This window comes from Chlamydotis macqueenii, chromosome 26, assembly GCF_036417535.1.
Source record: "Chlamydotis macqueenii isolate bChlMac1 chromosome 26, bChlMac1.mat, whole genome shotgun sequence".
Classification (NCBI taxonomy): Eukaryota; Metazoa; Chordata; class Aves; order Otidiformes; family Otididae; genus Chlamydotis; species Chlamydotis macqueenii.
In genome coordinates, this window is record NC_141581.1 from 3,213,063 (window position 1) to 3,236,732 (window position 23,670).

General features: G+C 66.9%; 4 protein-coding genes across 4 annotated transcripts; all 4 read right to left on the minus strand.

Annotated features, from left to right (window-relative positions):
• On the minus strand, window positions 1-7,424 carry FCHO1 (FCH and mu domain containing endocytic adaptor 1). The gene is made up of 28 exons (XM_086767055.1): window positions 7,303-7,424; window positions 6,644-6,724; window positions 6,116-6,207; window positions 5,957-6,031; window positions 5,740-5,881; window positions 5,506-5,658; window positions 5,319-5,423; window positions 5,133-5,231; window positions 4,922-5,018; window positions 4,724-4,768; window positions 4,547-4,619; window positions 4,331-4,352; window positions 4,186-4,240; window positions 3,926-4,104; window positions 3,817-3,841; window positions 3,666-3,728; window positions 3,546-3,588; window positions 3,344-3,435; window positions 2,617-3,228; window positions 2,286-2,404; window positions 2,089-2,194; window positions 1,878-1,989; window positions 1,582-1,737; window positions 1,239-1,371; window positions 943-1,142; window positions 719-783; window positions 449-613; window positions 1-166 (listed from the first exon to the last, which is right to left on the minus strand). Exons 2-28 carry the CDS (start codon window positions 6,668-6,670, stop codon window positions 144-146), a joined length of 3,078 nt encoding a protein of 1,025 aa, XP_086623181.1. The 5' UTR covers window positions 6,671-6,724; window positions 7,303-7,424; the 3' UTR covers window positions 1-143.
• Window positions 7,425-10,230: 2,806 nt separating this feature from the next.
• MAP1S (microtubule associated protein 1S) lies at window positions 10,231-18,993 on the minus strand. The gene is made up of 7 exons (XM_086767280.1): window positions 18,789-18,993; window positions 17,314-17,415; window positions 16,447-16,529; window positions 16,174-16,314; window positions 12,422-15,659; window positions 12,075-12,292; window positions 10,231-11,969 (listed from the first exon to the last, which is right to left on the minus strand). Exons 1-7 carry the CDS (start codon window positions 18,991-18,993, stop codon window positions 11,814-11,816), a joined length of 4,143 nt encoding a protein of 1,380 aa, XP_086623406.1. The 3' UTR covers window positions 10,231-11,813.
• Window positions 18,994-19,957: 964 nt separating this feature from the next.
• Window positions 19,958-21,035, minus strand: LOC147597531 (cocaine- and amphetamine-regulated transcript protein-like). Its single transcript, XM_086767680.1, has 3 exons — window positions 20,922-21,035; window positions 20,214-20,297; window positions 19,958-20,065 (listed from the first exon to the last, which is right to left on the minus strand). The coding sequence occupies exons 1-3, from the start codon at window positions 21,033-21,035 to the stop codon at window positions 19,958-19,960; spliced, it is 306 nt and encodes a 101-aa protein (XP_086623806.1).
• Window positions 21,036-21,939: 904 nt separating this feature from the next.
• Window positions 21,940-23,637, minus strand: LOC147597532 (survival motor neuron protein-like). Its single transcript, XM_086767471.1, has 5 exons — window positions 23,572-23,637; window positions 22,691-22,844; window positions 22,323-22,607; window positions 22,168-22,238; window positions 21,940-22,044 (listed from the first exon to the last, which is right to left on the minus strand). The coding sequence occupies exons 2-3, from the start codon at window positions 22,757-22,759 to the stop codon at window positions 22,422-22,424; spliced, it is 255 nt and encodes an 84-aa protein (XP_086623597.1). The 5' UTR covers window positions 22,760-22,844; window positions 23,572-23,637; the 3' UTR covers window positions 21,940-22,044; window positions 22,168-22,238; window positions 22,323-22,421.
• Window positions 23,638-23,670: the final 33 nt, after the last annotated feature.

The window sequence follows — 23,670 nt, forward strand, 5'->3', positions numbered from 1 at the left end:
AGCCACGGAGTAAGGAGCCAGAGGGAGAGGAGGATGAGGATGTGGGGCTCCCCTCCCCAGCCGACCTCTGTCCAGTGTTTCCAGTTCACATAACCGAGGGGGAAGCCCGGGGTGGGGGCTGGGAGGGTCTGGCGGGAGGCAGCTCAGGACCCCGCCAGGTAGATCCCTGCAGAGGAAAGGAGGGGCTGTGAGGATAGGGGGCACGTGCCCGGTCTGAGGTCATCAGCAAGTGGCCACGGCTCAACGCCGGCTCCGAACTGGGCTACCCACACCCTCTCCAGGCTGGGCATTGCCCAGTGAGGGGGGAACGGAGCTCGGGGTGGTAGAGAGGGGACCACGCGGAGCAGGGAGGGGACCCCATGCACCCCGAGGTCCCAGGGGATGGGGAGAGGACCCCACACTCACTGGGGAAAGGATCTCGCACCCCCTGGGCCCCCACCACCCGTACCTGTAGCAAACCTCTTCTTGACCAGCGACATGCGGTACCCGGCACTTGCCAGCTCCACCTCGACGCCCGACAGTGTGCTGCCCTCGCTGCTGAACTGGGCCGCCACCGGGCTGGGCTTGCTGGGCCCGCAGAGGGGCTCCCAGCTGGCCGAGAGCCGGCCACAGCCTGGGGAAGGTGGGGGGGAATAGTGGAGAGGTTGAGCGGGGGTCTGCAGGGGTCGAGGCCAGAGCCTGCTCCCCTGCCCTCTGAGCGGGGTGGGCGTAGCCTCACCTCCCTGTCCCAGGGCAGCAGGGATGTCCAGCAGCTTCCAGAGCAGCCTCTTCTCCTCCAGGTTCCTGCCGGGACCTGAGCATGTCCCCAAGCCCCAAGCCCCCCAAATCTTCCTGTTCCCACCCTATCAGCACCCTATTTCCCAGCTCAGGGTCCCTCTCGTCCACCCTGCGGCGGGGTTTGAGACCCCTGGTCCCGTGTTTCCCCCCTCCGCCCTCCCTTACCAGCTGGCTGCGGGCTGCAGGCGCAGGTTGGCAACAGGCTCATCCACGGGCAGCAGGACGTGAACGTTGGCGAGGGGCACAGGCAGGGCCAGGGCACCAGCGTCGTAGTTGTACTCGACGCTGACCCGCGTGGCGGCTGGCGAGCAGTCCCACTGCACGCACAGCTGCAGCGGCGCCGAGCCGGGGCCCAGCCGCGAGAACTGGGAGGGTGGGGGGATTTGGGGAGGGTTCATGGGGGCACCGAGATCCCCCCCCCCAGCAGCCGGGTGAGGGGACCAAGGGGTCTCGTCTTTCACCTGGTACTTGAGCAGAGCCACGTTGTAGTAGGAGGCAGCCGGACTCTGCTCCGCTTGCTTCTGCAGGTGCCCGGTCAGCGCTGCCATGTTCAGCCAAAAGTCCTTGGTGCTGGGGTCGCTCTGGGATGGGTCGCTGCAAGGTTGGGGTCAGAGGAGAAATGCACCCCAGCAAACCTAGCACCCCAACACCCAGCTCCTCATCGCTGCATCCACCACCTCCTGCGATGCCTGTGCCCCCCCTGGCACCCACTGTACCCCGATACCAGCTCCCCACCGCTGCATCCCCCTGGCTGCCCAGGCATCCCCAAGCAGCCGGTGCCACAGTGTCACCGCATCCCTGCACCTGTAGAGCAGCTCGGTGTTGGGCAGGAACTGTTCGATGGTGCCGGCGTTGAGGAGGCGGAAGCTGAGCACAGGGGGGGCCACGTTGCTGCTGAAGACGCGGACGATGCCGGCAGGGAAGGACATGGTGAGCTCCCCTGTCACTTTCACCAGGCAGCTGGCGGGGGACAGGCCAGGGGTCAGCAGACGCCCTGGCTAAGACGTGGTGGCTGGACGGCATCCCCCGATCCAGGGGGGGACCCAGGGACCTGCGGCCCCTCGCACTCAGCGCCCGCCAGCCTGTTGAGACCCCTGTACCTGTCAGTGTCGCGCCCCTTGAAGTATGCGTGGACATACTCCGTGAAGGCAGTGGCCACGGGGAGCGCGTCCTGCGAACCCAGCACCACGGGGCTGGGACCCCGCGACAGCCCTGGGGAGGCAGATGGGGGTCTGAGCCCGGATGGGACGCTCATCCTGTGACCCCCGTCGGCCCCCTCCCTCCCAGCCCCCACCCACCACCAGGACCCACCGACAGCTGGCTGGGAGATGGTGAAGAAGCCCCGCTCACCCAGGCTGGCGGGCGCTGAGTGCGAGGGGCCGCAGGTCCAGGAGGGCGAGGGGCTCAGCGAGCGCGACTGCAAGGCAAGATGGTGTCGGGGGTGGGGGTCCAGGTCTGGCCCCCGCAGCCCATCCCCGTTTACCCCCAGCTCTGCCCTGGGCACGCACCAGCTCGGTGTTGCTGCCTGCAGCTGGGCCCGCCACCGGCCTCTTTGTGCGGGAGCGACGAGGAGGGGCCACAAGTGGGACCTCCCGGGGGGCTGCGCTGGGCCGGGCAGGAAGAGCATCTGGGGTGGGAGTACAAATCGGGAGTGAGGAGAGAGACCCTGCCATGGCAGGGCCCCTTGAGGAGGGGAGGCCTCCAGCAGGGTCTCACCAGTGCCACGAGTTTGGCAGGTCTCAGCCGAGCTGTGGCTGGGTGAGACCCTGTGCCCAGCTCGGGGGGGCAGGCAGAGTTAAGGGGAACTGGTGGAGCAGCTCCCGTACCCCTGCCACTCACCCCGCTCAGGCTGCAGCAGGGGAGCCGCTGGTGTGCCGCCCTCGCTCAGCCTCGTCCCCGACCCTTGGCAGGTCCACGGAGAGGGGCTGGAGGACTCCCCCGCGCTGTGGGGGGCCGGGGAGGAGGAGGAGGCCGAGTTGGAGGAAGCACAGGCCAGAGGGGGATGGTGCCTGCTGGGGCTGCGGGGTCTGACCCATGGTGGGAGCTCCCTGAAATGGTCGGGTGAAGGGGCTTCGCGGGGTGCCAGGCCACTGGCGCAGCGGTTGTGTCCCCGGGGTGCCGACCCCACATCCTCCCAGAGCCCCTCGGCCACAAGGCCGCTGAAGACGGCGAAGCTGGGGGGCTCAGGGAGGCAGCTGGCGGGGCTGTGGGGCCGCGGCAGCCAGGTACTGGGGTCCTGGGCGGCAGGGGTGGGTGGCAGCAGGGGGTCCGGCGGTCCGCCTCGCTTGGGGAGGGGGCTCTGTGGTGTCCCTGGCTGCGGGGTCCAGGGTCTTGAGTCTGGGGAGGGTCCAGGCGCGGGGTGCGAGGGCGAGTCCAAACCCGAGTCCTCCACATTCTCCGGGGAGGAGGAGAAGGGGGAGGAGGAGGAGGTGAGGATGTAGGCGCGGTGGGCTGCGGGGACACCCCTGTGTCAGAGTGCTGTGAGGTGGGGGGAGGGGCCACGACAACCTGGATGCCATGGTCCCCCCCACCTGCTCCTTCCTCCCCAGTCCCCCCAAATCCTCACCTGGGAAATCCTCGGCTTCAAAAGCCGACTCCAGCGGGGGCCCAAAGAGAGTGGCAGGGGGCACCGTGTCCGGAGGGGCTTTCCCGGGGTCGCTGCACCGGGGACAGAGGGGACAGCTCAGGATCCACCCGAGACACCCTGGGGAGGGGGGAAGTGTGGGAGGCACTGCCCCACGGCATCCTGCTCCCTCCCTGTCCCGTACCTGTTCACCTGCACCGCCGGGCACCCCTGCCCTGTGCCATCACCTGCAGGGAGAGGGGACATGCCGGGGTCACAGAGCCACTGTCCCCAGCATCCCTGGGACCCCCTGGCATGGCCTCACCTGCCGCCAGCGGTCCTTCGGGGTCCGCGTCACTGGGGGCCGGAGTCAGAGATGCCACGTGCCCTGCAGAGGGACAGGGACAGGCAGCATCAGGGGATGCAGAGCCGCGGGGAGATCGCCAAACCGTGGCTGCCCACGGGGTGACGCTTACGTGATGCCTGTCGCTTGACAGTGCCCTGCAAGAGATTGGGGACAGGGGGTCAGTTGGCCCTGGCGTGGTCCCTGGGGACCCCGCAACCCCCCCTACCTCTGAGGCTCACCCCGATGCCAGGGGGCAGGATGAGGTTCCCCACGGTGGCCTTCAGCTGCTCCACGGTGGCCTCGGTGCTGCTGCCCACCTCCCGCGGCTGCACCGGCTTGATGTGGACATAAAACTTGCGGGGCTCATCCTCGTCGTAGTCGGAGTCGCTGGAGGAGGAGACGTGGTTCTCCGCCTCAGCTGAGCGCCCGTCAAGGCAATGCCCTGTGCTCGGACCCCCCTCAAAAATCACCATCCCCCCCAACTCCAGCACAAGGATACTGCGGGCAATGTCAGGACGCACGGTGAACCCGTCCTCATCCACCTCCGGGCAGCCCTGCGGAGAGATCCCAGTCCTTCCATTAGAGAAAAAAACAAAAAAAAAAAAACCCAACCCTAATCCCAGGGCTGGCACTGGGATACTCACCACCTCAGCATCCGGGGATTCCCTGGGGAACGACAAGGGCAGACAGAATGGCAGCGTTAGATCCTGAAGCAGGGAAGGGATGTGGGGATGCGGGGACGCGGGGATGCGAGGACGCAGGAATGCGGGGATGCAGAGACACAGGGACGTGGGGATGTGAGGACATCAGGATGTGGGAATGCAGGAATGCGAGGACGCAGGGATGTAGGGAGATCTTACACAGCATCCCGATCCCTCTCCTTACGGCTCAACCCAGGGATACGGAAAGCTTTACTGCGGCTCCTCTTGGGTCCTGGGAAGGGGGGCATAGAGCAATGAGCAGCCCCTCCCCCCTCACACACCCTTCCTCTCCCCAAAAATCCCCATCATGGGGCTGCTAGATGCAGACGTACTTGCCTTCCTGCACTGGGGCCAGCCGGTATTCCTCGAAATCCAACGCTCCTGCCGCCGAGAGCGGGATCAGCCGAGCACCGTGGCTCCATCTTTGCACGAGGGCGCTGCTCCCCCTCCTCGCACGAGGGCTTTGCGAGGAGGGGGAGCAGCGCCCTCGTGCAAAGGGGGCGAAGCCCGCCGGGATGCTGCCCACAACCTCACCTGGCCGCTCTCTCCCTGTGCCCTTGCTCTCGGCAAACCTCCGCAGCAGCATCTCGGTGCCAATGTTCTCCACATTTTGCTTGAATTCTTCATGAACCTGAGGGGGAACAAAGAGGAAAAAAAAAAAAAAAAAGAAAAAAAAAAAAGATTAAAAGGGGAGACACAGCTTGAGGGTTGTCCCCATCCTGTCACCCCCTCTCCAGACACTCGCCTGCCCGATTTGGACGTGGGTGTCCTCTATGGAGTGCGAGTAGGAGCCGATGAGACCCTTCATGTGGCGTAGGTGAGCTTCTTCCACCTCCTGGAAGCGCTGGAGCCAGGGTTGTGGGGGTTTAACCAGGCTGGCACGTCCCCAAGATCCAGCCCACTCTGCCCGCAACCCCCTGGTGCTACGCACCACGGCTGAATCCAGCATCCTCTGCTCGAAGTCGGCCCGGGCAGCATTGTATTTCTCCACCGCCCGTCGCAGTGCCTCGCCCGCCTTCTTGGATTTGAGCTCGGCCTGCGGGACCGAGCAGTGGGAGTGAGCCCCGGGTGGGGGACGGGGACTTGTTGAGGTGGGACGGGGACACGTTGGGCCTCGCCTTGTCGATCTCCTTCTGGCTGGTGCCCTCCTTGCGAAGCCGCTCGTACTCCTGGCACTTGCTGTGGTAGCTCTCCTTGGACTTGGGGAGCAGCTGGGCCACCCCGTGCAGCAGCTGGACGGCCTCCAGTGTCCCCGACACCTCCTCCTTGGACTTGGGGTGGAAGGGGGTGGGCACAGAGATAGGTTTTAGGGTACAGCGGGGGAGGACAGGGTGGAGAGGGGATGCGGGTACCTTCTTGTGCACCCGGCCTTGCTCCTCGCCGTAGCGCGAGATCTCCTTGATGAGGTCGTGCAGCTTCCTCATCAGCTCCAGGTGGCAGAGGGCCAGCTTGTCCGAGGAGATGCGGAAAACCTCCCAGAGCGGTGCAAAGGTCCTGGGGATGGGGGAGTTACGGGCAGGGATGAATGAGGTCCCCCAGCTCTGGATGAGCCCTGGACCCCCCGCTTACCCCAGCTGGGTCCCGTTGGTGGCCATCTTAGACAGCTTCACCATGGCCTTGGCGTAGTTCTCCTCAACGGCAGCCCTGGGGATGGTGGGGAGGGGGCGCTGGGGACAGAGCCCAGGCAATGCCGGGGACCCCTCCCCATTTCGGCCACCCCACCAGTACCTCTCGCGGACAAAATCGGCCAGTTCCTTGGTGGAGATCTGCCCGTGCTTCATGTTGTGGTACAGCACGTCAAAGCCATGGTTCTTCTCACCCTGGCACGAGGCAGGGGGGACACAACACCACCCTTAGCCCCCAAAACCCACCCAGCACCCTGTGGCGGGGGCACCCAGGGCACAGCCAGGCACCCCCAGCCAGTGACCCCGCTTGGGGAAACTGAGGCAGGGGAAGGGGAAGAGGCAGGCGGCTGTCAGACCATGCCAGAGACGAAGAAGGAAGCACGGGCCGCACTTCCCCCCCGCGTGGTGCCGGGATGGGGATCCCTGCGACAGCGATGGCACTTCGGCCAGGGGGACCCACCGGCACCCCCATGCCCATCGCCCCCCTCTCCCCTCAGCAGATAATTTGCACCGCTAACAGAGGCGTCAGGCCTCGTGAAATTACCAGCAGCGATCAACACCCCCCCCGAACTGGGGCTGAGGGTTCACCCCGGAGGGTGAGGGGCACCCAAGGGTGGGGGTCCAGGCTTACCCAAAAGTGCTCGGTGAAGTAGGACATCTTGGATGGTGGGGGGGCAGCAGCGTGGAGACCTGCAGCTCAGCTCCCGCTGCCCTGGGGACAGACCTGGCCCTTACTGGGGTGGGGGTTTGGTGGGGACCCCCCCCCCCCGCCATGTCTGTACCCGCTGGTATATATATTGGTTTTGATGGGAAAATGTGGTCCCGTGGCCATGGAAACCACGGGCTCTCCTGTGCCCCCGCCGCAGCCCCCACCCTACAGCGTGTGGCACCCCGAGGGGTGTGGGAGGGTTTGGGGGAGCTGCCAGCACAGCGCTTGGGCCCGACACCAGATACGCAGATAAATAATAAATAAGCGGTGGTTGCACGGCGGCAGCAGCCGATCCTGTGCCTGGCCATGCCGGTGACCCCCAGCCCCCTCGAAACCACCCCCTGCCCCCACCAACCACCCCACGGCCCAGGGGAGTCCCTTCCCCTCAGAAACGGGGATCCAGGCATCCAGGTCCCCCCGGAACCCCACCCAAACCCCAAACGCACCCAGCCGTGCTGGGGGTCACCTGCCAGAGCACTCGACACCGGCCTCGCTCCCCATCACGCGCCAGAGAAAAACAGGAAACCAAAAAATCGCGCATGGCTGGGGCTTGGTGTGACGCTGGGGGGAGGCCCACTCACCCTGGGCTGTTGAGGGGCTCACGGGGCCCCCCCGATCATCCTCGGCGTGCCGGGGGTCTGGGGGAGAGAGAGAGGGGTTCGGGGATGCCGCAGCCCCCTCAGATCCCACTGCTGGATCCGGCAGCGCCTCTGCACGGGCTGAGCCACCTGTGTCACAAGTGGGGTGTGCTCAGCGTGGCCTCCCCCAGCCAGGCTGGCGGGGAAAGTGGGGCTGGGGGGGGGGGGGACTATGGGGGCTCAGGGCCTGCCCGGACCCCGACTCGCCGCCAGTCACGAGTGGCCGCAGACGCCCAGAACCCGCCGCCTCATCGCCGCGGGCCAAAGTCCCCGGAGGTGGCAGCGGCCACCGAATCCCCGAGCAGGACAGGGGGGGTGCGGGTGAGGACACAGCACCCCGCAAGGCTGCGGGCAGGGCCCCCTCCGGGAACCCCCCCCCCCCTCCCTTCCCGCAACCCCCAAACCGGGCAGCCCTGGCCACCCGCAGCGGTGACCTTCACCAGCGTGGAGGGGGGGGACACCGAGTGGCCCCCCGAGGGGTGCGGGGCGAGGAGGCTGGGGTCGGGGCTGCACCCGTCCAGGGGTTGCGCGGGGGGGTCGGGGGGGGGCGGAGGGGGCTGTTCCCCCTCGGGCAGCGGGGCCGTTGCGAGGGGAGTCACCGCAGTGGATGGGGGGAGGTCGGCGCGCGCACAGAGGTGCAGATGCTGCCCCCGCAAAAAAAAAAAAAAAAAAAAAAAAAAAGGAGGCAAAGCGCCGAGCCCCACACCTGCAGCGGGGGGGAGGGGGTGGGCGGGCGGGGAAGCAGCCCTAGAGCCCTAGGAGCGGCGTTTTTGGGGAGGGGGGGCTGCACGCGTGCACGAGGGGGCTTTGATTGGGGGGGGGGGGGAAGCACGGGGGGCTCCGATGCAGAGCGGTGGTTCAGGCCGAGGCGGGGCGCGGGGCTGCACCCCGGCCCCAGGGAGGAGGGGGATTCGAGGGGGATGCGAGGGGGAGGGCGGGGGGGGGGGGGGACTGCGCCCACGCACCGAGTGGGAGCGGCGGGGCCGGGGGCTGCACCCTTGCTCCGGTACGGGGGACACTGGGGGCTGCTCCCTGTGAGGGGCGGGGGTGGGACCGGGCGGCTGCAGGAGCCAGGCCCGCACTCACCTGCGGGGCCGCCTCGCCTCGCCTCGCCTCGCCTCGCCTCGCCTCCCCGCCCCGCTCCGCTCCGCTCCGCTCCGCTCCCGCCGCCCGGCGCTCCGGGCCGGGACCGCGCCGAGGGCCGGGGAGGTGCAGGCCACGCCCCCCTCCCGGGGGGCCGCTTCGCCATTGGTCGCCGAGCCCGGCAGCGGTTACCGCAGCCAGCGGGCCGCCGTTTCTCATTGCGCGAGCAGCTGCCGCGCCGCGCGCGGGGAGGGGGGGTAATTTGCATTTTTAAAGCGGCCGCCGCCCCTCACGGGGGAAGCGGCGGGGGGGGGGGGGGGCAAGCGATGCGGAGTGGATCTGAAACCGCCCGCGTCGGCACTCCGGCCCCGGGGGCTCCCACCAGCCTCGGGGCTGATCCCTCACCCTCCGCGCCTCCCACACCCCCGGTGCTGCAACCCTGCACCCCCTTGCCACGAAGCCCCCCGTACCCCAGCCTCGACGGCTGCAACCGCACCCCCAATGCAGGCCCCCCCCCCGGCCCCCCCCCGCTGGTGCCACCCGGTGCCTCGCTCTCCGCTGAACTCATGCCCCAGCTCCAGCTGTGACACGGCAGTGCGGGGAGCAGGCATGGCCGGGCACCCGAGACCGCGCGAGGGTGGGGACCCAGGGGCTGGGGTGATGGGGGGTGGGTTTCCCTTAGGATTCAACCACAAACATTCCCCCCTCCCCTGGGATGGGGACCCGGCCCCACACTGGCCCACGGTGCCATGGCCGCTGGTGGCGGAGCTGGGCCGAGGCATCGTGCCAAGGTTTCTGTCACGCTCCCGTTCGTCCCGTCGATACTGGATGGGACAGGACAGTACCAGGCGGCTGAGCCATCCAGTGCCACCGCAGCAGCCCCTGCTGCTGGGCACCGAGGGGTCTGTGGGGGCCCAGGCTGCTGCTGGCACTGCTGCCGCCATCGTGGGCACCTCCATGACCCTGCGGTGTCACTGATGCTGGAGAAGGCCCTGCCACCCCCCTCCCCATGGCTGCAGGACCCTCACGCAGCCCGAAACCGACCTGGGACCCGTTCACCGTGCCAGCAAAAAGCCTTGTCCCACGGCGCCAGGGCTGGGGGCCTGGTGGCGGAGCAGCTGGAGTCACGACTGGGCGAACAAACCCTCCCCTGGCAGCGCCCCTGGAGCCCCCTCCCCAAGACCCTGCCCTGGCCCCAGCACTGGAGGACAGAGAAGGTTTGGGGACGGAGAGATTTTGGGGACAGATTTTGGGGCAGGGGAGGTTTGGGGGGTGGTTCAGCTCTCTGGTCCTGCCAGGCTCGGGCTGACCGCACAGGGTGGGTGGCCCAGCCCTGCAGCCGGGGCAGGAGGATGTGCAAGCCCCCAGCAGCCAGGAGGCTCCAACCCCAGGATATCCCCCTCATCATGCCAAGCGTGTGGGGAGAGAGCACGGCAGCTGGGGATAGTGATGCAGTTGCCATGGCAACCCCACATACATCTATCCTCAGCCGCGGTGGTGCACCGGCCCCCCAGCGCAGCCACCCCCCCCCCCAGCCCCTCTGCAATCCCCCCAGGGTGATACCCTGTACCTCCCCCAGCCCCTCTCCAGTCCCCCAAGGTGATGCTCTAGATCCCCACAGGCCCCCTGCCCCTCTGCAACCCCCCCAAGAGCTATGTCTTTGCCCTCCCTTCCCAGGGCAATGCATCCCCCTAGCCCCTCTCGAGGCCCCCAGCCCGCCCCCCCAGCACCACAAGGACCAGAGGACCCCCCCCCCAAACCCCCAAAGGCAGGAGGCAGAGCACAACCGGGAGCTATCTTCTCTTTAATGCTCATTTTCAACACATTTGCCAAACGGGAACGGTAGCGTGCAAGACGGGGAGTGTGCCAGCATCCGTGGGCAGGGGCTTGGTAGGTCACACTGACACCCCCCCCCCCCCCCCCTCGCCAACCTCCAAACCAGCTTCCAGCTAAGAAACAAATTATATAAAGCACTAAAGGTGAAACATTCAGTCCCCCCCCTCCCCGAACACGTAGGACGATACAATCCAAGGTAAAAGCCCCCAGGGCCACTGGCCGGTACACGGGGCAGGGGGGCTGCACATAAATAACCTTCCACCATAAAAGGTTTAGTTTGTTCAGTTTTCACTGTTTTTTTTTTTTTTTTCCTCTCCTTTTTTTTTTTTTCCTTAAAAAGTCATTACAAAAAGAGCCAGCAAGGAACCTCCTACAAAATGGGTTAGTGTTCGCCCCAGCTGGGGATGGGGCAGGGGGACAGATCCTGCCCTCCCCTCCCCCCCCCCCCCACTTCCTAGCCCAGCCTCCCCCTCTGCTCTTCACCGACAAAACCTCTTAAAAATTTCACGTGACATCTGGTTTCTTAACAGCTTTCTAGCAACTCGAGGGCTTGGGTGTGCATGCGGTGGGAAGCTGCCTTCCCCAGTCCACCCCCAGCCAGGGTGCACGGTCAGGCCCCACAGCCTCCACATTCAGGGAAGAGCCATCAGTGCGGTGAGCTCCCAGGTCTCAGCCTGGCAGAGAGGATGCGTCCCCCCCACCCCGCTGCTGCACATGAAGATGGGGGGGGACAACACAATCACTCTTGGTGGCCGTGCGGTGCGGTCTTGGCTGTGCCCGGAGCTGGGGGGGGGGGGGTGACAGTGCCAGGGACAAAGTCTGTGGCTCTAGTGCCAGAGGAGCAGCTGCCACAGCCCCCCCAGCCCAGGCACAGGCCCTGGCGCTGCCCCATGGGGATGGGACCCCCACCCCAGGGCTGCCGAAGTGATCCCACCCCAAAGCCTACCAGGAAGGTGGGCTGGATGCCCCGAGGGTTGTGGGTACTGGGGGGGCGGGGAGGGTGGGGGGAGAAGTAGTGGCTTCTCCAAGAAGGGGTTTAGGAACAGCAAACAACAAAATTTACCCTGTTAAATAGAGCACGGCCAGGGCTTCCTGCCCACTGGGAAACAGCTCTGCACCACCACTGGATGGGGGGGCACAGATCCCGGCCCCCCCAAAGGCAGGGTCACCCTATCCCTGGCTGGTCCCTCACCCCACCCCGGGATGGTGGCGGGTGCAGAGCGACGAGTGTATGGCTCCAGCGTGGGCATGCGGGAACCACATGGTGTATGAGGGTGTGGCATGTGTGGGTGCCGTGGTCTTGGGGTCCCCAGGGAGTCCCTGGCAGTCCTGGGTGGCGGTGGGGGGGAGGATGGGACAGACAGGGTCAAGCCCATCTCCCCCCAGCAGAACCACCCCCCCCCTTCCCCCCGAGCCAAAGCGACCAGGGGCTGGCACAGACCCGAGTCACCAGGTGTGGAGGGAGGAAGAAGGGGGGCTCATGGAGGAGGAGGAGGGTGGGGACGAAACCCACGCCGCTGCCCCTTCTCTCTGCCTCAGAACTCCACTTTGCAGGCAGGGAAGGTCTCATCCTGCATGGCCACAGTGCTGTTGCTGCCCAGCACAGTGATACCCAGCTCCTGCTGCCGATCGTGGGTCTCCTGGTACCACTCGTGCATCACCAGCGAGTCGAAGGTGGGGATCAAGGTCACCTGCGGAGACATCCACCGCACAGCATCACTGCACTGCGATCCCCCAGCCACAGCACCGCAAAGGGGCTGATCCCACCACTCCTGGTATCCAGGGTGAGGGCTCACCTGGATGTCGGTGCCCCACTGGTGCTTGCCAGTGAGCAGGGCGTCAAGAAGGGACCGCAGGATGCCCTCCTTCAGGTGGTCATCGCCGCTGATCACGTAGCAAAGGGAACGAACGCGCCGGAAAAACTCCTCGTCCACTGTCCGGGCGCTCCAGGAGCCGGGCAGGTACGCCAGGTCTACGTAGACAGGGGGGCCTGGAGGGGCCGCAGCCCGTGTGCCTGCCAGGATGGGAGCACAGGAGCTGTGAGCAGTAGCCCCCAAACCCACCGCACAGCGCCAGTGGTGCCTCCAAGCTGCTCCGGCACGGGGACACCAGAGCCAGGAGTGCCCCCCCGCCAGCCCTGTACCTGCTGGTGATGCCCTGCCAGCTCCCGCCGGTGGCCAGGCTCCAGCGCTGCGGGCGGTCCCTGTGGTGCGGGTGTCCCTGACAGAGGGGCCCTTCTTGTCCCCGAGGGGCAGCCTGGCCTTGTCCCCAACGTCACGGGCTGAGCTGGTGGGGCCCCTGGCCTTGGGAGCCAGGGTGGGGTGCCGGGAGGGCTCAGCCCTTGCGGTGGTGGGCACCGAGCCCATGCGGGACGGGGTCCTCTTCACCTTGCCAGAGGGTTCCTTCTTCCCGGCGCGAGTCTGCTCAGCTGGCAGTGCCTCGGGATCCACCATGCAGATGCCAGGCTGGGCAGGGATGGGGCAGGGGTCCTTCATGGGGGCCGGCAACGGGTCACGGGCCCTCACCACACCACGGGTGGGCTGCTCCGAATCCTCGTCGGACTCCAGTCCATCAGCCAGGATGGAGGGGCAGTCCTCGGCAGCCGGAGGGATGTCGGAGTCGGAAAGGGTGGGCAGCGATTCGCTGACAGAGGTGGGGGGCGTCTCGCCTGCCAGCTGGCGGGGCCGGCCCCGGCGCTGCACCAGCTCCTGCGATGGGTCACTGTCTGACACCTCCCGAGGGCTGGCAGCAGCCGAGGGCGACCGCTCTGATTTGGGATGCTCAAACTCGCAAGGTGACACCAAGCAGAGGTCCACATCGTGAGGCGAGTCAGAACGGCGGCCGGGCCGCAGCACTGCGTCGCCATCAGCCTGCGGCGGGTGGTGGCACGGCCGCAGCGGCAGCGACAGCCCACCCTTGGTAGCCTCCGGCTCTGGTGTCCCCCGGGACCGCCTGCCCTCCTCTGGCGGGGACTTGCTGACGGGTGGCAGCACCTGCTCAAAGGAAACCGAGAGAGACTCGTCCACCTCGGTGGAGTGCGGGGAGCCCACCTCGGCTGGCAGCGAAGGGGTGGTGATGGTGGGGGACACATCAGGGACATCGTCCTTGAAGGGGCTGAGGGAGAGGCAGCCTGCCTGCTTCTCCTGCGAGGAGCTGGAGCCATCCTGTGAGGCTTTGCCCCCAGCCGGCAGCCAAGGGTTCGGCTGCCGGTTGGTGCCCGTGCCCAGCTCCTCCGTGCCATCGTCCACCGGCGACTGGTGGAAAGGAGTGTGTCCAGCGCTGGCTGGTCCCGAGCTGGCCGGCGACATCATCTCCAGAGTTTTCTCCTCAGAGCTGCCGCAGGCATCCTCACCGCCCTCGGGGCCATGGTTAAGCATCCCGGTGGGTGTCAGGTCAAAGTTGACGCTACGGTCACTCTTTGGGGTCTTGGCCAGGGGCGAGGGGGGGCAGACAGCTCTCAAAGGGCTGCTCTCCAGGTAGCGGAAACGCTGGGGGCTGTCGGGGTCCTCCAGGCCGTTCTCCAGGCAGGATGAATCCCCCAGCCCCGTAGCCCCTCCGTTCTCCAGCGGCGAGGGCTCCAGCTCGCTCTCAGCCGTGGTGATGCCCTCATCTGTCGATTCCTCCTTCTTCCTCCTCCTGCTGACCCCCAGCGAGCTGGTCCCCCGGCCCTGCTCAGCCTCCAGCAGCATGTCCTCAGGGGAGGAGGACTTGGAGCCGTCTGAGGTCCCCGGCTCCTTCCTGCCACCTGCCTCCCGGGAGGCTTTGGCCTTGGGCTTCTCTGGCTCCTTCTTGAGAGGGGATTTCTTGATGCTGCCAGCCTTGGCCAGGGGTTTGCGGGTCTCTGGGACTGGTGTTTTCCTGGCCAGGGTCTTGGCAGGAGCCTTGGCCTCTGCCTTGCTCTCCTTTGGGTCTTTCCGCAGCACCTCAGCCTTCAACTCCTTCTTCATCACCTTCACCTCCTTCTTGGCCTCCCCCTTGGCCTCAGCCCCCTCGTCCTTCTTTGGCAGCTTCTTATCCTCTTTCCGAGGAAGCTCCTTCTTGGGCACCACTTTCTCCTTGCTCAGCTTTGGCTTCACATCTGCTTTCAGCTTCTCCATCGAAGAGTCCAGCTTGGCCCGAGCATCCTTGGCTTTCTCCTCTTCCGACCCTGCTCTGGCCGTCTCCCCCAGAGATTTTGGCTTCTCCTTTGTCCCAGCCTTCACCTCCTTCCTCTCCACCTTTGACGGAGCCTTCTCCTTCAATGATGGTGCCCCCGCATCCACCAAGCTGAGCTTGGAAGCCGACTTCAGGCTTTCCTTGCTCTCATCCCTCCTCTGCTTGAGTGGTTTCTCAGGTTGGGACACCAGCGGCCCCTTCAAATCATTCTTGGTGACCACGGGGTGCTTGAGGAACTCCAGATGCTTCACCTTCTCCAGCCCCTCCAGGATATGGCTCTGGGGGGTGCAGCCGGGGAAGAGGACCCGGATGATCTTCTCAGAGGGGTTGATGGGGTGCCAGATGAGCAGGGCGCAGATGGAGGTCAGGCACTGCAGGGGCAAGTCCTGCTCCTTAGGGTAGCTGTTGCCTGACCATTGCTGCAGGAGAAATTCCAGCTCCTTGCTGCCCTTCACGGGGTTCAGGATGTACATGTCCAACCGGCCCACTCCCATCTTCTGGAAGAGGACGGTGGGCTCCGCACGGGGTCCGCTGTCCCGGGCCAGAGGGTTGGGATGGATGCCCAGCTTCTCCAGGTAGTGCAGGGTTAGGGCAGCCTCATCACAGCTCTTCAGCACCCGGGAGTTACCCTCGATGTCCTTCAGCTTCTCAGAGGCGTTGAGGAAGATGACGCCCAGCTCCGGGGAGATGAGGTTTTTCGCCCAGTCTCCATTGCCCTGTGAGCCCTGGGACGGATCCTCCTCCAGCTCAGCCAGCTTCCTCTGCAACAAGCTGTTGATGCCGGGCAGGCTGTCCGTCCCCACATGCGTCACCAGGATGGAGTCGATGCGGTCCAGGTGTCGGACCAGCTTCCAGAAGGATGACTTGGGATTGGAGCCTCCATTCACCAGGACATTGAAGCCATTGACGGCAAAGAAAGCTGAGTCCCCTCTCCCACCCGGGAAGATGTAGCAGCAGGGCTTGGAGAGCTTGAGGAAGCCGACCATGGTGGGAGGCTCAAGGAGATCAAAAGGGGACTGGGGCTCCAGCGACTCCGAGAGGTACTCCATGAACTCCTCCAGCCCCTCCATCTCTGGCAGGATGCAGCCCGGGTTGTAGTGCAGCTCGATGAAGTCCTGGAGGTTGTGATGATCCAGGCCCGAGTCCCTCCACTCCCCAAAGTCGGGGCAGCTGATGGTCAGCCTCGCCTTGGCCGAGGGGTCCGTGGAGCTCAGGATCTCCCCTACCTGCGAGGGAACAGGGACATCCAGGGCTTCAGGCAGGAAGGGGCACTCAGGGCCAGAGATGGGGGTGCCCTGCCTCAGCCCCCTCTCCCTTGGCAAGCATCCCTTCCCTGGGGGCTCCCGTAGCCCCACCTCACTCCCCATACCCGGTGCTGGCCACCAGCATGATGCCTGGTGGGGCTGGTCCCCAGTTCATACTCACCCCCAGCTGCAGCTCGGGGCCAGGATGCAGCCGATCACCCCTGCCTCCCCCACCCCCAGCCCTGCTGCCCCTTCCCCAGCCCTGCAGTGGGAGCGACATGCTGGTGGGAGAGGCTGCGCAGATGCCTGAGGAGCAGACAGCTGGACCAGCCTCCTGCTCCCCACCAAGATGCCGGAGAACGTGAGCAGACAGTCGCTTCATCAGCGCTGGCCCACGGCCCCACCGTGCACCAGCAGCCAGCTCTGGGAGCCGGAGGGGAGCAGGCAGCTCCTCCTCCGGGGTCCCCCAGCCAAGCTCCCCTTCCTGGCACCGCACCTCCTTGTCCGTGAAAATTTGGATGAAGTCTCGCAGGGAGAAGCAGCCCGTCTGCAGCATCAGCTCCCCTGTCTCCTCCACACAGGGCCCCGCAAACACCAGCAGCTTGTGCTGTGACACATCCGTGATGAGGTTTCGCAGCTGACGACAGAGAGGACATGAGGACAGAGGGGACGTGAGGACGGCACTGGGCTCCAGCTCACGGCACTACCCCGCCAGGGACTCCGAAGGGGCCACGGCCACACCCATCGCCTCCCCCGCTCCCCGGCTCACCTCGTCGCACAGGGACTTGTCAGAAGGGTTGAGCAACACCAGGGTCTCCAGCACATCTCCCCGGTGGTGGAGGGTCCGCTGACCTGCGGGGAGCGAGGGCTGACACCCGCCCTCCCCAAAACAATGGAGCTGGCCCCTAGTTTGGCCTTGACCCGTGGGGATGGGATGGGAGAGGGGGGACACGGTGGCAGGGCTGCCCACTTCCCTCACAGAAGAGGGACAGCTACTGTCCCGCTCCCAGACACCGCGGGGGGACAGCAGACCCACTGAGCCGAAGGACACGCTTCCCGTGTCCTTCCTGCTGCAGGGAGGGGAGGAAAGACGGGTTGGGGGGACAGGCTGGGGGAGCCCCTCCTGTTCCCCCTCAGCACTGCAGCAAGCCCTAGGTGCTCCCAGGAGGGTCTCGGGGCTGCACCCACCCACAGAGGCAGCCACTGGAGACCCCACCACCTGCCATGGCCCTCCCACTGCTAGGGACTGCTAGGGTGGCCCTCCCCACCAGCGTGACAAGGGGGAAGAGGCACTGGAGCGATCCCAGCATTCCCAGCTCCATCTTCTCTTCTCCCGTGGGAAATCGCATCCCGCCCCAGGACAGGCAAAGGAAGTGGTTTCTCACATGGGGGATCACGGGGATTGGGGGGTGGGGTGTGGGGGGGTGGGCAGCCACAAAACAAAGCCTGTTTGTGCAGCAGCTGGGGGGGGCGCAGCTGGGGGGCCGCCCCCACCTCTGTCAGCAAGTCGCTGCCCACCCTCTCCAAGTCTGACATCCCTCCGGCCACCAAGGACTGTCCTCCTCCCCACTGCCCCCCCCCAGCTGGATTGGGGCGGGGGGGGGGGCGTTTCCACTGGGAGGGTCCCATTTTTTACCTTTCACAATGCTGGAGAAAGTGGCCGAGTGACGGGACACGAAGAGCTTCAGCTGCTCATCCAGGTTGCAGGAAGAGAGGTCGATGTCCCAAGATCGGATTCCTTCAGCGGTGGGGTGGGTGGGACAGAAATATGGGGGGGAGGCTCAACACCCACTGGCACCATGCCCCATGGAGAGCTCCCTCTTCACACCACAGCACCCATGCAGTTTATGCAAGAAGTGGCACGTTGGGGGTCGTTCCCTCTCCTACCACGCCCTAAGACACAGCGATGCCAGCCTGCTGGCTTGGGTTCCCAAGCCCAGCCAGGTCCCAGCACAAGGCCGACACACTGACTGGTTGCCCAGTGGGCGAGCACTTTGCGTGGTGACTCACAGCACTGGCTCTGCCAACCTAAAACCCCGGCCCCCGAGGCAACGGGCGCACCTTGCCAGGCACGGCTTCAAAGGTGGTAATTAAAAGAATTAACGGTGCTGGAGGATTCACCATGTGCGGTGCTGGGTGTGGGTCCTCCCAGTTCCCAGAGCAGGGTCAGGAACCCAAAAGCGCAGCCTCAAAATCCTTTCAGGATCCCACCCGGGGGGGGATTCATGGGGGGCTACCAGCTGCAGTGGGCAATCAGCGTGGCCGCAACCGCTCCTCACTAACAGCCCGGCAAACCGGCGGGCGATGGCGTAAGGCAGCCAGGCCTCGGCACTGGGCAGATGCGGGGGGGGTTGCACAAATTTTGCAGAAGGTGCCAGGCGAGGGTTGGGGCTGGTTTTTTTTGCTACTGGGGCACAGGGCAGCCCTGGCAACACGTGTGCCCCCACACAGGGGGACCTGCTCCATCACAGGGGTGCTCCGACACCACGGCTCAAAGTACCTTACCCCCACCAGCTCCAGCCACAGCTCAGGGAGGGCCAGGAGCAGGAGGTGGGATCAGGGGGTCCCCACAGCACAGCCCCTTCTCCTCCAGCCCAGCATCCAGCCCCCCACGGCTGCATGCGGCCAGCTCCTAGATGGTGACACCAAGAGGGGACAGGCCACAGGGGTCCACCCACAGCCCTAGGGCCTGGGGACAAACCTCAGGGGGAGAGGGGGCAGACTCCCAAGGGCTGGGAGCGGGGAGGGGGGGGCGCACCCGAGGGGCAAATCCTGAAGGGCCTGGGGACTCTGAGGGCCAGATGCTGGGGGTCTGGGGCAGGACAGGGAGCAGATCCTGAGGATCGCGGAGGGGGGCAGAGCCTGCAATTGAGGGGCACGAGATAGGGCAGCTCCTGGAGGGTCTGGGGAGGGAGCAGAACTCGGGGTTCCAGATCCTGGAGACCCGGGGCAGGAGAGGTCAGACCAGAAGGGCCCGGGGAGGAGGTGGGGGAAGACCCCGGGGACCTGGCGGGGCGCGGTACAGGAGCGGGGCAGAGCCCACCGCATGGTGCGCGGGAAGAGGGCCCGGGCCCACCGCGGCCTCCGCCGCCCCGGGAGTCGGGGGCTCACCTCGCTCCAGTTGCTGCAGCGCGGCGGCGAGGAGGCCGGGCCGGTGGCAGCCGCCGCCCACGATGGCCAGCAGCGAGTAGCGGCAGAGCCCCGCGACGGGGCCGGGAGGAGGAACCAGAGCAGCCGGAGCCGGAGCCGGAGCCGCCACCGCCCGGCCCACGCCCTCCGCAGCCCCCACGGGCCCCGCCGCCGCCGCCGCCGCCATCTTCGGCGCCCCCCGCCCGCCGTGTAGGGCCACGCCCCCGCTGCGTCACTGCCGTCAAGTCCCGCCCACTGATGTCACCGCCGACCAATGAGAAACGGCGGCGGGGGAAACGGGCGGGAGGGGAGAGGCGGCGGGCGGGGAAGTCTTAAAGAGGCAATGGCAGGGTGGGGCCGGGTGAGTGGGGTCAGGCTGCGGGCGGGGCGCGGTGCGGTGCGGTGCGGTGGGTGCGCAGGCTGGTGCGGAGCCGGAGGGTGGGCGTTGCAGGGCAGTGTGGGGATAGAGCTGTGCAGTGCGGAGCTGGGGCTGTGCGACACGGGGCGACGCAGCGCGATGCAGTGCAGTGCAGTGCAGTGCAGTGCAGTGCTGGGCGCACGGTGCGGGGGCCAGGCCGTGCGGTGTTATGCCGTGTCCTGCACGGGCGGTGCAGCGCAGGGGCCGTGCGGCGTGATGCAGCGTGATGCAGCGTGATGCAGCGCCAGGTCTGGTCTGTGCAGTGCAGGACGAGGCTGAGCCGCCTAGGCCGCTCTCATCCCCCTGCCCTTGGCCTCCGTGCCCAAACCGCCTCCCCACACTCGGCCTCTGGCACCGGGACCGCAAAAGCCCCCAGGCCAGCTCTCGCCCCCTGGCCCACTCGAGAAGCATACCCCACCCACAGACCCACAGTAGGACGGGGCCCACCCCTACCTGGCACCCCAGGGCCTACGCCCAGCCCAGCGCCAGCGGCAGAGGAGCACTGGCACCCCAAAAAAGCAGGCAGCAGGCGCAAATCCAGGTGGTTTAATGCGGCCACGGAGCAGGATACCCGCAGCCCCCCCGGGCCAGGGCCAGGGCACCCAAGGGCGCTGTGTGGGCACCTCCATCGGTGTCCCAGGGTGGAGGTGGGGCTGGGGGCCCACAGCTGCCCCCGCGCTGCGTGGGGTGCAGGCTGAGCCAGTGGCATGGCGGTAGGTGGTGGTGGTGTCCCTTAGGAGCACTTGAGGATGAACAAGTTGCATGCGGTGCCACGGGGGCAGCTGCAGAGCTTCCCGATGCGAGCCCCCCTCCGCACTGCGCAGGGCTCCCCAGGCTCACACTGCAGGACAACAACCGTCAGCTGGACCCCCAAAACCGGACCATCTGCAACCAGTACCTACGCCCTGGTGCTGGCCACGGGGTTTGGACCACCTCCCCTCCCTGAGCACCCAGGGTTAGGTGCCCACCACCCCCCAGCCTGGCTGTACCAAGGGCACCCAGCTCAGCCTCTTCTCCAGCGCCGGCAGCTCCCTGCTCCCCAGCTTCTCCAGCACCTCCTGCAGCACCTTGACCTGCCGCAGACAGACCCGTGTCACCCCAAGACCCCTGGCATGCCCAGGGGATCCAGATCTGTCACCCCAAGACCCCCAGGATGTCAAAGGGATCTGGATCTGTCTCTCCAAGACCCCCGGCATGCCGGATCCTGTCCCATCCACGAGCAGCACCCACGCCCACGGGTTGCACCCTGGAGTACACCCACTGCTCCGGACTGCCCGCGCCTGGCTGGGGGGAATCGGGGCTGTGGCAGGATCGGGGGGAGCTTGGAGCGCAGCCCACCCCCCAGGTGCAGCCCCATGTCCCCTCCCTGGCACCCACCACCCACTCCCAGCTGGCGCAGGATCCCCCTGCACCACACCTGAGCTGGAGCAGCTCCTTGGGGCGGGATGGGGAGGGAAAAATCCAGGAAAAATCCGCAAATTCCCACGTGCTGCTGGACGTGGTGGTGCCCCTGGGGGAGCTGCTGCAAGAACCTCCCCGAGCCCCCAACCCAGGGCAGCAGTGACGGAAAACCACAGCTCCAGGCGTGCCCCAGTGTGGCCACAACCAGCCCCCAAACCAGGGGAGCAGGTGCAAGAGCGCCCCAAGGCCCCTGAGCCGCCTATCCCCCCCCAAGCATGGCTCCCCCAGCCCCTTACCAGCTCCGTCTCCTCCCGGCTTGGCCCAGGCAGGCTCTCGGGTGGTTCCGCGGTGCCTGGCAGGACAAGGCTGGCACTGGCCAGGCAGAGCAGGCAAAGCTGGCCGCTTCCCATGATCCCGGTGATGAACGCGGCCCTGGACGCTCGCAGATGCGCCCGGCTCAGTTGGCCTTATACCCCACCTCCGCTGCCCACCCCCAGCGCACCGAGGGTCACCAGCACGGGCAAACACCCGCTGACGCAGATAGGGAGCGGGTGCCCAGTGCAGGTGTCCGTCCCCTGCCCTGAAACCTCACCGCTGACATCAGACCAGACGAGGGAGACACACGTGTCCCCAGGAGATGCGACCCCTGGGACACACACACACACGCTGAACTGGCAGGACGTACGTCAATGCCACATCCAGCTGGAGCGGCCCGAGAGCCAGCGGGCACAGAGCTGCCCCCCCTCGGGGCTGAACCCCCCCAGCGAAGCAAGGCCCGTGCTGCCAATTCCCTAAGCAAACACGGCTGCGATGCGGCACGTCCTGGTGCGGCCCGCTTGCCGGCGCAACGTTGGCAGAGCCGAGAGTCCCTCCAGGGCCGGCGCAGACAGGCTGGCGCACGGGTCTGACAAACAGCTTTATTCCAAAGGAGGGGAGGACAGTGCAGGGGACAGAGCAGGGTGCCACAGTCCCCCACCCCGGGCCAGGGCAGCCCCATCATGAAGCGAGGGGAGAGCGGGAGCGCGGTGCTGCCGACAGCCGCCCCTCCAGCGCGGCATGGGGGACACGGATCCAGCTGGAAGGGAACAGAAATGGGTGAGCAGTGGGGAAGGAGTGAGGGGGTATCCCAGCCCCCCCACCCCCGTGTCCCCAGGGGGTCCCCCAACCCCACACCATCCCCATGGGGTCCCCTCGTTTCCCACAGCCCTCCCAGGTGCCCCTCACTGTTGTGTGCCCCCTCCCCTCCAAGCAGGGTGGTGATGTGAGAGCGGGGGTCTGTCAGGGAGCACAGGGAGAGGGGTCCTGGCCCCGGAGCACCCCAAAACCCACCTGCCCTCCTAGCTGCACGAGGGCTGCTTCCACCTGCAGCAAGGCTTTGGAGGGGGACTCAGCAGCCTCAGGCTGGCCTTCCCGGAGACCCTGGGGCACAGAAGAATGAGGAGGGGGTCATTGAGGGGGTCCCTTTCCTTCCTCCCACCCATCCCATTCCCCCTCACACCCTGCCATACAATGTAGAAGCCGGTGTGGTACCCACTCGTGTACCAGGCCATCAGCATCGCGGCCAAGGCCTCCTCTTCCTCCTGGATGGCGCACAGCCGGGCAGGGGGCATCACCTGCCAGCAGCACCACCAGCCCCTTAGGGTGAGAGTTGGGGGGGCGTGGGGTGCCCCGAAGTTGGGGGGATGGTGGAGACTCACCTCGGGAGACCAGGAGGAGCAGGGTGCCTGCTCACCCTTCCTCCTCTTCGGCCCCGGGGGCAGCTCACGTGACGAAGGGAGACCCTTGCCCCTCAGGTTTTAGGTTGCCCCCCAGGCCGTGGGACAGGGGAGCAGGAGATTGGCCAGCGCCCGCTCTTCGGTGTTGCCATAGCCGTCAAACTGGACCAGGCAGGTGCGGGTGGCGGGGTCCAGCGCCTGCAGCCAGGCCGGGTACAGCAGCCCGTCCCCCGCCCAGGCGATGCTGGGGGCATCGCCCACCCGCCACTGTGGGGACATGGGTGGGGAGGTGATGGGGGGGATAGCGCGGACCCCAAATCTCCCCGGGTTTGGGAACGCTGCTTGTTTACCCGGTGGCCTTCCTCCTCCTCCTCCTCGCTGAGGGTCACACCGGAGGTGGGGGGTCTCAGAGCTGCCATCCCACCCCTCACCTGCAGCCTCCCAGGGGGGCAGGGAGGGGCGGGGGGAGCAGAGGCCCGTACGGGAGCCGGCACGGTCGGGACCCTGCAGGCCGCAACGGCGGCATCACGTAGCGGGACGGCGGCAGGGGCACTCCTGAGCACCCCAGGCCCGTCCTGGACCCCGGCCGGACCGGGCCGCAGACCTGGTTGCCTGCAGCTCGGTCCAGTCCCGGTTTGGTGGCCCCCAGCCCTGTTCTGTCCCGGCTTCAGTGGCCCCTAGCCCCGCTCCAGTCGCCCCCAGCCCCGCTCTGGCCCTGGTCACACCCCCAGTGCCCACCCGCGACCCCAGGGTGCTCTCGGCCATAGCCCGGCACTGCCAGCCCCACCCCGGCGCTCGCACCCGACCCCGCCCACAGCCCCTACTCTGCCCGCCCACCCCGCGCGGCACCCTCTGGGTAACGTAGTCCCCGATGTAGTCCCCGCCCCTGCGGCGCGGGAGGGGCGGGGCGCGCGGCGACTACACTTCCCAGGGGGCAGCGCGGGAGGAGCAGCGAGCGGGCGGGCAGAGCGCCTCCGCCGCCTCTCTCTCCCCCTGCTGGGGGGCGGTGCGCGCCCGTGAGCCTGGGCCGCGCGGCTCCGGTAGGCGGCAGCCGCCGCCCGCCCCAGCCCCGGCGCCGGTTCCTCGCCCCCCCCCCCCCCCCCCCCGCCCCCGTTTCAAGTCCCGGTGCACAGGCCGAGCCTCCCCCGCGCCCCGATGCACGAACGGCCTCCCCCCGGTGCACGGACGGACCCCAGGCCCAGAGGCTGACCCCTCCGGTGCACGGACCGACCTCTCGGTCCACGGACCAACCCCGAGTGCCGCCCCCGGTTTCCGCACGGCCCCGGGGCGGGGGATTCCCCACGGCCCCCCCACCACGGCCACCTCCGCT

Excerpts from the sequence above, each read along its gene's own strand:
- FCHO1 (XM_086767055.1), bottom strand. The coding sequence starts at position 6,670 with ATGTCCTACTTCACCGAGCACTTTTGG. Across the intron at positions 4,769-4,921 it reads CACAGGGAGAGAGCGGCCAG|GAGCGTTGGATTTCGAGGAA; the intron begins GTGAGGTTGTGG and ends TCTCGGCGGCAG. Across the intron at positions 614-718 it reads TGCTGCCCTGGGACAGGGAG|GCTGTGGCCGGCTCTCGGCC; the intron begins GTGAGGCTACGC and ends CACCTTCCCCAG.
- MAP1S (XM_086767280.1), bottom strand. The coding sequence starts at position 18,993 with ATGGCGGCGGCGGCGGCGGCGGGGCCCGTGGGGGCTGCGGAGGGCGTG. Across the intron at positions 17,416-18,788 it reads GCTGCAGCAACTGGAGCGAG|GAATCCGATCTTGGGACATC; the intron begins GTGAGCCCCCGA and ends CCACCGCTGAAG. Across the intron at positions 15,660-16,173 it reads AAATTTTCACGGACAAGGAG|GTAGGGGAGATCCTGAGCTC; the intron begins GTGCGGTGCCAG and ends GTTCCCTCGCAG.
- LOC147597531 (XM_086767680.1), bottom strand. The coding sequence starts at position 21,035 with ATGGGAAGCGGCCAGCTTTGCCTGCTCTGCCTGGCCAGTGCCAGCCTT. Across the intron at positions 20,298-20,921 it reads GCCGGGAGGAGACGGAGCTG|GTCAAGGTGCTGCAGGAGGT; the intron begins GTAAGGGGCTGG and ends TGTCTGCGGCAG. Across the intron at positions 20,066-20,213 it reads GGCTGAGCTGGGTGCCCTTG|TGTGAGCCTGGGGAGCCCTG; the intron begins GTACAGCCAGGC and ends GTTGTCCTGCAG.
- LOC147597532 (XM_086767471.1), bottom strand. The coding sequence starts at position 22,759 with ATGGCAGCTCTGAGACCCCCCACCTCCGGTGTGACCCTCAGCGAGGAG. Across the intron at positions 22,608-22,690 it reads AGGAGGAGGAAGGCCACCGG|TGGCGGGTGGGCGATGCCCC; the intron begins GTAAACAAGCAG and ends ATGTCCCCACAG.